This window comes from Octodon degus, unplaced genomic scaffold (assembly GCF_000260255.1).
Source record: "Octodon degus isolate 3935 unplaced genomic scaffold, OctDeg1.0 scaffold00249, whole genome shotgun sequence".
Classification (NCBI taxonomy): Eukaryota; Metazoa; Chordata; class Mammalia; order Rodentia; family Octodontidae; genus Octodon; species Octodon degus.
Genome location: NW_004524825.1, coordinates 1,583,901 through 1,595,588, shown reverse-complemented (window position 1 = coordinate 1,595,588; position 11,688 = coordinate 1,583,901). Strand labels below are relative to the sequence as shown.

Sequence of the window (11,688 nt, the reverse complement as noted above, 5' to 3'; positions counted from 1 at the left end):
TGCAGAGTGGGGTTGACCCCTTATTAAGACAACAGGGCCAGGGGCTAAGGGTTAAGAGACCCCTGGCTGTCCCCCACATCTGTATAAGAGACCTCGACTAGCTTGGGCTGACCCTAGACTCCAAGGAAGACCCCATGTCCCTATTCTGCAATGTACAGCTCTTTGACAGGTATTTGTATTGAAGGGAAAGGAGAATTTGCTAGATGCACAGCGGCTGGAGGGGCGGGGAGGCAGGCTCTGAGCTAGTCACGAAGCTGGGTACCTGAGGGACGGTGGGAGGGGTGGCAGGCTGTGGGGGGAAGCACAAACAAGGCAATCGGAAGAAAGACGACATCTCGCTGTGGATTTGTCCAGGAGGAGGTAGTAATTAAGGCGGGGGTGGTCGAGAGATCTGATTGGTCAGGGGGAGGAGTTAGGGGTGGGCACCCCCCCCTCGAGGCTTTAAAAGCTCAACGGCAGGGAGGCCGCTCATTCGCTCTCTGGCAGCCGGAGAGGAAGGCACGCTTTCTCGGAGCTCCGGGTGACAGAGCGGCAGCAGAGCGGGTATTCGCAGTCCGGCGGGCTGTGGATCCTGAGCCACCTGGGGGATCTTAAGGGTCTCTAGGAGCAGCATGGGGACTAATCTAGCAGTCCCTACCCCCTATGGCTGCATCGGCTGTAAGCTGCCAAAGCCGGACTATCCACCGGCCCTAGTCACTGCCATGTTCTGCGCGATGGTCCTCACCATCATAGTAGACCTGATTGGCAACTCCATGGTCATTTTGGCTGTGACACGGAACAAGAAGCTCCGAAATTCTGGTAAGTCCCCTTTGTCTCCCTACCCGCTGTGTAGTGCTTGCAACCCCGAGAGTGTTAGTGTGGGCTACCTGTTCACCCCGAATGTCCCCGCTCCCAAATTCCCGGCCATCTCGAGCTGGAGGGGTTGCTGTGCCTGGGTCCCATAAACTTGGGAGCTTCCTAAGGCTGGGGGAAGCTCAGAAATTAGCTCGGAGCGCCTGCCAGCAAAGCCCAAGCTCCCGCGGCGCGCCGCTGTCCCTCGCGCCGGCTCCCGTCGGGGACAGGAGCCGGAGACGGTCGCGGCTTCCCAGAGACAGCCAGCCTCGCCAGATGCCGCAGGGCCGGCCGCGCCAAGGCTCCGCAGGGCAAAGGACGCGGAGGGAGCAACGGTGTTGCGAACCGAGCCCTTTGGGAAAGTGAAATTTGCGGCGGTGGCCGCAGCGGCGCTTCCTTCAGCGCATCGCTGCGGCCGCGTCCGAACCCAGCGAGACCCCGTTCGCCACGGCCCCGGAGCTCCCGAGCAGCTCGGGCAGGCGGAGCGCAGACCCCGCGCCCGAGGATCGAGCGGGGAGCTCCGAGCCCCCTGCAGTCTAGCCCGGTCCGCCCGTCCCAGGGCGCTGGGCAGAGGGAGGCAAGCGGCGGCTGCGCTGCAGGCTGTGGCTGTGGCTGTGGCTGTGGCGGCGGCGGCGGCGGCGGTGGCGGCGGCGGCGGCAGCGGCAGCGGCGGCGGAGGCGGAGATCCCGAGGTCCGTGAGCTGGGTACTTGGGGTCCGGGATGGGAAGGCGCAGAGGGTCGCAGCTCGGCGCCGCGAAGCCGCAATGAGATCGCGGGCTTCTGGACCAGGTAGAAATCGGCAGCCGGCGCGCGGGCGGCTGGGCGCGGAGCTTAGGGAACAGTAGGGACTCTGCGGCACAGTCCGGAGAGGGGAGCGGGACACCCTCAGCCCCTTGCCAGTGCGGGGGGGCTAGGCGGCCGGCAGTGATCCCGGCTGGAGCGCGCGCGGGAGGAGGCTGTGCCCCGAGATCTGTGCGCGAGGCGGTGGGAGACCGCGGAGCTTGCAAAGCGGCGGGCAGGGTTTTCAGGTTGGGCGGGAGGCGGCTCTGGAGAGGCGGAGGGGCCCCGAGCCTTGGGAAGGGAGAGGCGGAGGGGCCCCGAGCCTTGGGAAGGGAGAGGTGGCGCCCAGTGTTTCAGTCGCGGTCGCATAGCTCTCAGTGGGCTGAGGAGGGGTAGAGGAGTCCAAGGAGCTGGGGACCGGCTGGACTTTCCGGAGCGGGCGCGGGGGAGGGGCGCAGGGGGAGGAGAGGCCGGGGTCGGGCGCCGTGAGGGGAGGAGGGGGCGGGGCTGCGGTTCACTTTGCTTTGAGGAGGAGTCACACGCGCTGGGCAAGTTTCTAAGAGCAGTAAAAGTTTTCTTTCAAACGCTGATGGGTGTGTCCGATTTCTCCGCACCCCCAGAGACCCGCAGGCTCGTGCCCTGGACCCCGTCTTCACTCCCAGAGCCCAGTCTGGAGGTGCCGACTCACGGAGCCCCGGGGACCACCTGCGAAGCTTTTTTCTTTCCTTTCCTCCTTTCTTCTTTTTCTTTCTTCCTTTCCTTTCCTACCTTCCTTCTCTAATCCAAATAAAGGCTTTTATGGTTGTTGTGTTTTTCTTTTTAAGGTTTTGCCCTTTCTCACTTTTCCTTCCTGGATTCGTTACTTTGAGGAAAACCGTAGAAAGAATCTTTCCGGTATAAAGCGCTGAGGGGAGTCCTGGAAGCGCCCACAAAGGAGGCAGAGCAAGCCTGATCTTCGCCCTTTATTTTATTTATTTTTGTGGTACCGTGGATCGAACTCAGTACCCTGCGCTTGCCAGGCAGGTGCTTATGCCACTGAGCTATCTCCCTGGACTCCCTTGCCCTTTCAAAAGCCCTCGTTTTCCACAGTCCAAGATGCAATGTGATATTTTGCCAAACCAGTGCTAACTGGCAAGAGGTGTTCCAAAGAAGGCTCTGGGCGCCTTTGCTTGGCCTCTCACTTCTCCCCTTTGTAAAAGGTTTTACAAAAAGGTTCCTACAAAACTTGAGGGGTGTAGGGGGGGTCCCCTTCACTTTCCTGGGTATTAGGCAGTTTCCAGTAAAGCTCAGTGCCAGGGGCAAGGGACTGGTGCCCAGCTCTCTGCGGGACAGGTGTGAAAGAGACACTTAAGCCAGTCCTGGCAGGGATTCCCGCAGCCCAGTGTGTGCACGTGCGCACACACACACACACACACACAGAGGCACACAGGCACATGCACTGTTTGTTTGCACATAGCCCTCCTCACGCCCAGCGTTCCCTGGGAATTGGTATTTGACCAGGCTCACTCTTAGATTATTGTCTGATCCCTTCGGATAAGACTACTTAAGAAAGTGGGCTTTTGTGTCCATTCTCAGGGCCATCTCTTATCTGAGGCTCTGCTACTCCTCTTCTCTGCCCTTTGAGAAAAGTTTCCATTTTGTTCCCCCCTCCATGACTTGGGCATGTATCCTTGCTCACTCTGCCTTTTGTTGCTTCCCCCCCCCACCGCACAGGTGACACACTCTGGAGAAAGGAGAGGTCTCCCAAACAGCCGTCACCCAGGACCTGCTTGTAACCGATCATAACAGGGCGGCATTGCTTTAAGAGAATTCCGGAACTTGGAGTGATTATGAGTTCAGCTGACCTTTCCTCTGCCTTAAATTTGTAGATATCCACACTAAGCATCTCTCCACCTGTCTTTCCCCCTTCTCCCCCTCCCCTGTGTTTTCCAGCCAACATCTTCGTGGTGAGCCTCTCCGTAGCAGATGTGCTGGTGGCCATCTACCCCTACCCCCTGATGCTGCACGCCATGGCCGTCGGGGACTGGGACCTCAGTCAGCTGCAGTGCCAGATGGTCGGGTTCATCACAGGCCTGAGTGTGGTTGGTTCCGTCTTCAACATCCTGGCCATTGCCATCAACCGTTACTGCTACATCTGCCACAGCCTCAAATACGAGCGGATCTTCAGCGTGCGCAACACCTGCCTCTACATGGTCGTTACCTGGGTCATGGCTGTTCTGGCTGTCCTGCCCAACATGTACATTGGCACCATTGAGTACGACCCGCGCACCTTCACCTGCATCTTCAACTATGTCAACAACTCTATCTTCACGGTGACCATCATCGGCATCCACTTTGTCCTCCCTCTCCTCATAGTCGGCTTCTGCTACATGAGGATCTGGAGAAAAGTGCTGGCAGCTCGTGACCAGGCTGGGCAGAATCCTGAAAACCAACTTGCTGAGGTTCGAAATTTTCTAACCATGTTTGTGATCTTCCTCCTTTTTGCAGTGTGCTGGGGCCCTATCAACGTGCTCACAGTGTTGATGGCTGTCGGTCCAAAGGAGATAGCGAGCAAGATCCCCAACTGGCTTTATCTTGCAGCGTACTTCATAGCCTACCTCAACAGCTGCCTCAACGCTGTCGTCTATGGGCTCCTCAATGAGAATTTCCGACGAGAATACTGGACCATCTTCCATGCCATGCGGCACCCTATCCTGTTCATCTCTGACCTCATCACTAATATTCGTGAGACGCAGGAGGCCCCTGCCCCAGCCTCTGCCCGTGCCCGTGCCCGTGACCAAGACGTTGAACAAGACCGTGCCCATCGCTGTCCTGCTGTGGAGGGAATCCCAATGACCAGCCGGAATGTTCCACTGCCTGTTGACACTGCAGCTGGCCACCCCGATTGTGCCTCTGCCCACCCCAGACCCCACTTCCGGTCTTCTTCTGTCTACCGGAAATCTGCCTCTAGCCACCTCAAGTCTGCCACTGTCCACCCTAATCCTGACTCTGTCCACTTCAAAGATGATGTTGTCCATTTCAGGTCAACCTCAAAGCCTGCCAGTAGTCACTTCTCTATTGGCAGCCCCTCCAAATCTTGCAGCATAAGATGCAGCCCAGCCACCACCCCCTCTAGGTCCACTACTGGCCACATCAAGTTCGTTACCGGCCACCTAGAGCTCCCTGGCTCCCATTGCCCCAAGACGGCCACTACTAGACACCTGGAGTCTCGTATTGCCGTTATCAACCTCCCTGAGTCTGTGTCCAGCCCTATCAGAGTGCCCCCCAGGCGTGTCACTGCTGCTGGCCTCTCTGGCCCTGATGTAGTTGCCACTGCCACCAAAGGTTACAGTGACATGATGGTGGTGGATGTTGAAGAGTATTCTGATGAGACGGCTGTGTGACAGGTGCTCTCATCAGGGCCAGGTGTTGCTCCACTTTCCAGTTTCTCTGCACATGTAACCCAAAATGAGACGCACAGACACTTGTGGACACTGACACCCATCTTTCACATACACTTCTTGACACCGTGTACTTGCAAAAAGTGTGCGTGTGGCTCTCGCTGTTTACCAGACAGAATTCCCCTTAGTTGCCACCTATTCTTCCCAGTCTCCCTTTCCTCCTACAGTTAACCTCCAGCCCTTAGTGACCCCAGGAACACTGGCATTGTCTGCCCCCCTTGCCTATTTCCTCTGCTGCTCCTGCTTTCTTCTCCCACTCTGGGTGGGTGGGGGAGGAGTGCATGCGCAATGGTAAAGTTGTGCCTTGGTGACCACTTTTGTCAAGTGACTGTGACTGCATAGCTTTATGTTTTTAACTGTGTTACCTCTATGTTGTACTTTTTCATGGCAGTCAGAAAGCAGTTACGAGAGAAAGTGTGAGCACTCAAAAAGTTTGCTTTCCCAAAGATAGTGACGAAATGTGACTAGTATCTGAAGAATACAATTGGATAAGCTCTTATGAAAAGAAACTTTTATGCCTATCAGATCAAGTGGCAAAAGGAAAGATATAGTCACCAAATTATTTGTATTTTAGTGAAAATTCAAATATTGGTGCTGAGTTTTATAGTCCAACAGGGTTGCACGTGGTGAGAAGTTTTACCTCCTTTTCATCATTTAACTTTTCCAGTGTTTGCAAGAACTTGCTTTCATTTAGTTGCGCAGAAGCAAATCCACTCATAGCTACCTTCTTTTACAATCCACGCGGTTGCCAGGCTCAAAGACATCCATTTTTATAATTCATTATGACCCTTTACCTCAGAGTTTTCTGTTTTTACAGGTTGACCTTTTCACAGTGTTTACATTTTTCTTTTGCATTTGCAAGGGAATTTTCGGTCATAACTGGCAGCCAGAACTGAATGGACTATGCTGTGTCGTGCCAAAAGCCTTGTCCCTCGAATGAGGAGGAAGAGAAGCCAGCGCCCCTCAGTCCCAGCACATTTGGCTGAGGTGGAATGACACACAATGTGACGCTGTCGCAGTCTTGCTTCAGCACACTTGACAGCCCAGGGAATGATTCTCTATAATTCAAGGGGAAAATAATCTGCTGTTTAACGAACATTTCAAGTGTAACTGACACTTTAAGTGAAGTTTACTATACAAAAGCTTGTAAGGATAAGTAGAAATGTATTATACTGCCTTAATTCTATACTCTATTTGTGCTAGCAATTAAATAAAAGTAGTTTTGTGGCTTTACCGCGTGTTTTCTCGCTGAGTTCATTTTCCCCCATGAGAGTGACTTGCGGGGAGGCTCAAGTAGCGCTGACCTTGGAGAATCGGGAGACTCGGGTGCACCTTGCATCTATGGGACAGCTCGCTGTGTCGTTTGGCATCCTAGGACCCTCCCACCTGTAATTACTTCCCCCGCGGGGGAGCTGGCGAGGGTGCTGTGAGTCCTACTGGTTGCGGGGTTTTCCCCAGTGACCTACACTGACGACTGGAGCTGTTTGCCCTGGCCTCTGAGGACAAGTCCCTTACCGGTGCAGGAGGGGTGAAGCCAAGCTCCAGTAAAGCTGCGAGCCCAGAGGCTGCTGGGACTCAGGAGCAGTGGAGGGTGAGGGAGCGCCAAAAGAGGGGAAGCTGCTGTTTCTATGGAGGTGAGGTCAAGATTGGCCACTGGCTGCTGCTCTCAGGAACACAGTCTCGAACGACTAATGACAGTGAAGCTGTTCTTGATAAAAAGAAAAATGGATTCAAAGTAATATATAGTAGCACTTCGATTTCTAAAAAAAAAAATATGAGCGATTCATGCACCTATAGACATCACACAGAGTTATATATCCGTAGTGGTCCCGTCTATTTTTGCTGATGGTGGAGACAGACTGAGGTCAACCTAATTTTCAGTGCCCAAGTGACAATGGTCCCAGGGCCACCAGCGCAATCGCGGGATGAGGGCTGACTGCCCCACCCTCACCCAGGGGGAAATTCCTCCCTGCCCTGCAAGATGGACCAAAAGCCTGCAGACCAAGGATGCTGTGTCCTGATTCTCCAAAGTGCTTAAGGAGCGCCGGTTCCAACAGGAGCCCGAGAGAGGTGAAGGAACTGCCCTGCCTGTAGTTTTGTTCCACTCTCTGCTTCAGCCCCTTCCGCTCACTCCCTGCAAGCTGTGTCCAACAGGTGCGCCCCCTCCCGCCTCGCCCCCCTCGCAGCCCCCGAAACCAGGAGGGGTTCACACACCACCCAGAAATATTCTTTTCTGCCCCCATTGCATTCCTCTGTGCCCCCCAAAGTTAAGAAGCCTCCTAAACACCCTTCCAGTTCCCCTGCTCACTTGCGGCTCACTTGCAGTGAGCAGGGCAAGAAGTCGTTCGTCTGCATTCCTAGTGTGCCGCCTGGGGACAGCGGAGCCTCTCCCCCTCGCCGCAGTGATGGCCTGGGGCACGAACACCCAGAGCACCTTTCCCACATCAAGGGCTTGCCAAAGTGCAAGCAAACACCGCTGCCTTTTTATTGTTTTAAGTTTATTTTAAAGAGAGTATAACAATAATAGATAAGACATTAGAAAGGATACATTGCAATTTGTACTCTCTTTAAAAAATAAAAACAAATGATACACGTTTTTAATTTTAAAGATGAAAAACAAAAACAAAAACTAGAATAAATAACAATAAGACAGAAACAAAGCAAAGAAGACAGTACAAATGGTGCAGAATTTCAGAACAGGAATGAAATATTAACAATGGTTGTCATATTGCATATTTTTCTTGTCAAATTTGTTGCACAGACCACTAGATACAGATATGCATGATGGATCAAACTATTAAACACTCACACCTTCTTTCAATAATCCTTAATTTTCCCCTTGCTCTTTTCACTTTTAAAAAAAATTATTTTAAAGAGAGTATAATAATAATAGACAAGACATTAAAGATGGTTCTGAAAAGAACCAGACGAAAGGTATCCAGCTGTGGCTGTTACAGTGCACAGTGCTGTCCTCAGTGTAGTCGCTCAGATTCCGGATATTCACACTGATAGCTAGTCAAAGTAAAAATTTTAAACGTTAACTGCTACTTTCAAAAAACTGATAGAAATTAGTAGTACAATCTTCTCAGCTATCTTGTATATATACTTGCATGAATTTTCCCCTTTCCTTTTTTTCTTATCTTTTCTCCTTTCCCTCATCTCCATTGTTTATTCCTTATGTTCAGGTTCTTTCTTTTTTACTATATCTGTTGTACCAGTTTTCTTTTCTTTTTTTTTTCTTTCAGTACCAGGGATTGAACTCAGAACCTTGTGCTTGCTAGGGAGACACTTAAGCCACTGAGCTATCTCCCCAGACAGAAAGGATACACATTAAAAAAAAAACAAGATGAAAGGTATTCAACGGTGGTTGTTATATTGTACATTCCATTTTTATTGTTTTATGTTGTTTTGTTTTTGTTTTTGTTTTTTCTCTTTAAAATAAAAAGAGATAAAAAACCACTGCCTTCCCCTGTTTCTATTTCTCTCTTAAATGCATTTTGCTTTTGATTTGTTCTCTTGAGACAGGGTTTTGTTATGTAGTTCAGGCTGGTCCTGAGCTCACTTATGTAGCTTACTCCCTTAAGAATTCATGGCTAACCTCGAATTCGCAGCCTGCTTCCTCAGGGCTGCGATTACAGGCATGCACCCTTTCCTGGCACTCTGTGTGTTAAATAGAAGCACAGTTCAGGTGCTGAGATAACAGCTTGACAGTTTCAGGGCACGTGTTTGTGTTTCTCTGTACATGTGTCACTTCTACCACCTTAGCCAAAAGCAAGAGGTGTGATCAAATTACCAAGTGAATGTTTAAATAAAAATTGACAAGACACACAGTGCCACCCTCCCGTACCCCTTGCTTAGCACACACTTGTGGCCCTCCCCCAAAGCCAGGATGCCCACGAGGCTAACACTTTGAATCAGTTGAGGACATTGAGGAAGCCAAGCCTGTGCAACGATAGACACTCATACTAGAGGCCCTCCAGGAAGCGGCAAGAAGGATGGACGAGCATGTGCAAACGGGGGCGGTGGCACTGGGGGGGGGGCGCTTCATGGCAGCATGTGTTTTACTGTGATAGTTGGTGGCTTGGGCTTTTTTCAGTACTGGGGATTGAACTCAGGACCCTGCGCTTGCCAGGCAAGTGCTTGTTCTACTGAGCTATCTCCATTGGCCCCAATAGTTGTTTATTTAAACATTCACTGTAGTTTTCAATCGCACATCCCAGCTAGCCCATCTCTGTAGGATCCTGTTGGCCACTTTGTAATCAACAACCTCTTCCATAGGCCACCACTATCCTGACCTCACCGTGGATTAATTTTACCTATTCTAGAATTTCATGTAAGTGGAAATATATGCATGTATTCCTTTGTGCCCAGATCGCTATGTATCAGCCTGAGCTGAAACTTGCGGTGACTCTCCTGCCTCAGCCTCAAAGGCATGTGCCACCATACCTAGCCCAACTTCTTTTGTGAAAACTGTGATAAAATATACATTGCATAAAACTTACCACTCTAACCTTTTAAAAATGTATATGATTCAGTGGCATTAACTAACATCACAGTTTTATGTCACAGTCACCCATCTATATTTCTAGAACTTCTTCCTTTTGCAAACTGAAATTCTGCACTTATTACATAATAACTCTCAGATCCCCTCTCCCAACTGCTAGTAGCCACCACTCTATTTTCTGTTCCTATGAATTCACTGTTCTAGATACCCTGCATAAGCAGACTCTTAATACTTGAACTTTTTTTTCTTAACATAATGTCTCAAGGTTCACCCACGTTGCAGTAGGTGTCAGTACTTCACTTTCTGGCTGAATAACAACCCATTGTGTGGCTATTTTATGCTGAATTTTGGTTACTCATTCATCTGTTCAGGGACATTTGGATTGGTTCTATTTTTGACTATTGTCCATAATGGTGCTATGTCCAAATGGCCAGACTTCCAAAACTGTTATACAGATGTAATATAACCCTAATCAAACTACCAATAGAATTCCTCACAGAACTAGAGAAAACAATCCTAAAATTCCTATGGGACCAGAGAGACGTAAAGGGCAAGCCAAGGGTATCAGATTCCTAGGCTTCAAGACATAAAAACCTACAGTGACAAAACCAGCATGGTATTGGCAAAAATACAGATTTGTGGATAAGTGGAACAGGAGACAGGATGGAGAAACAGATCTAGGTATACCCAGCTACCTAATCTTTGAAAAAGGGACAAATACCTTTGCTGGAGGAAAGATAGCCTCTTTATCAAGTGGTACTGGGAAAACTGGTCTCCGCAAGTGCACAGGAACTGCAGTTCGATCCCTGGCACCACATGCCATGCCAGCTGCACCCGCAGGGTGGGCTGAGCGAGACACACACACACACACACACACACACACACACACCAACCAATAGTAATTGCCCTCGAGGCTGCGTGTATGGGTCTCCATTGTTGGTGGAAATGCAAACCGTTACAAGCATTATGGAAAACAGTATGGAGCTTCCTCAAAAAACTGAAACTCAAGATTTCATCTGATCCAGCTGGGTCCTTTCTAGGTGTCTTCCCCAAAGAGCTAACGGCATCACAGCACAGTGAGGTATGTATTTCCATGTGTCTAGCAGCACGGCTAATAACAGCTACATCTTCGAAGCAGCCTATATGTCCATCAACAAATGAAAGATAAAAGAAAATGCGGTATTTGTAGGAAAATGTACGAACCTTGAGACTATACACATTAAATAAATCAGATGCACAAGCTTTAACATACCATGTTTTTTCTTATATGAGAAACCCAATATGTAAATAAAGTGCAAAATAAAATAGATAATAGAAAAAACAAGAGAGAAAAAATTATTGTAATCCATCATGGACAATGTATCTAAAAGTCTACTTTGACTTAGTATAGTCATCTTATGATTTTGTATGATTTTTTGCCTATTAGTCCTGTAGCTAATCTGTACAGAGGTTACTTAACTTTATAAGTACTCATAAGATAACTGATGAATTTAATTCTGGCCAAAAATTTTAGCAAAGAGTGGAGGGGAAGGGAAAAAACTGAGATATGCTATGAACATGCACCAATTCCCCACAGTGAATGTAATCATTACATACTGTGAACGTGGACTACTAGAAAGAAATGTGCAGAAAAGTGACAGTGCTGTGACCAGGGATGTAGCAGCACCTGTCTGAGTCCTTGCCATTGGTCTTTGTAGTAGTGGATTTGTTGGGTCACATGTGACTCAATTATGTTTTTGAGATTCATTTGTATTTTCGCATGTATCAGTAGTTATTTTGCATTTCGATGTGGTATGCACATACTATGATTTACTTATTGTTTCTGATATGGGCGGATGTCTGCTTGTTTCTGCTTGGGGACTGCAGTTGCATAATGATGCGCCTCCAGCTGAGGGGCAAAGGACTCCTAGGTGTGCGCAGTGCCTGGCGCCTGTCCATTACGCCTCAAATAAACAGTTGGTAGAAGCCTTTTGTGTACCTATTTTAATCTATTCTTCTGTGGAATTATAACTTCATATATGGCGAAATACACTAATTCACTATACAGCTGTGCTTTAGGTGAACTTTCACATACATGCATATCTATATAACCCCTAGAGACTGAGACACAAGTTATTTCCTGAACTCCTAAAG

General features: G+C 49.5%; 1 protein-coding gene across 1 annotated transcript; it reads left to right on the top strand.

Moving 5' to 3' along the window:
- Positions 1-593: 593 nt before the first annotated feature.
- Positions 594-4,994, top strand: Gpr50 (G protein-coupled receptor 50). Its single transcript, XM_004646022.2, has 2 exons — positions 594-798; positions 3,544-4,994. Exons 1-2 carry the CDS (start codon positions 612-614, stop codon positions 4,992-4,994), a joined length of 1,638 nt encoding a protein of 545 aa, XP_004646079.1. The 5' UTR covers positions 594-611.
- The last annotated feature ends 6,694 nt before the right edge of the window (positions 4,995-11,688 follow it).

What these genes read in the sequence shown, in the direction of transcription:
- Gpr50 (XM_004646022.2), top strand. Translation starts at nt 612, where the DNA reads ATGGGGACTAATCTAGCAGTCCCTACCCCCTATGGCTGCATCGGCTGT. An exon ending in CAAGAAGCTCCGAAATTCTG is followed by an intron (nt 799 to 3,543) that starts GTAAGTCCCCTT and finishes TGTGTTTTCCAG; the next exon opens with CCAACATCTTCGTGGTGAGC.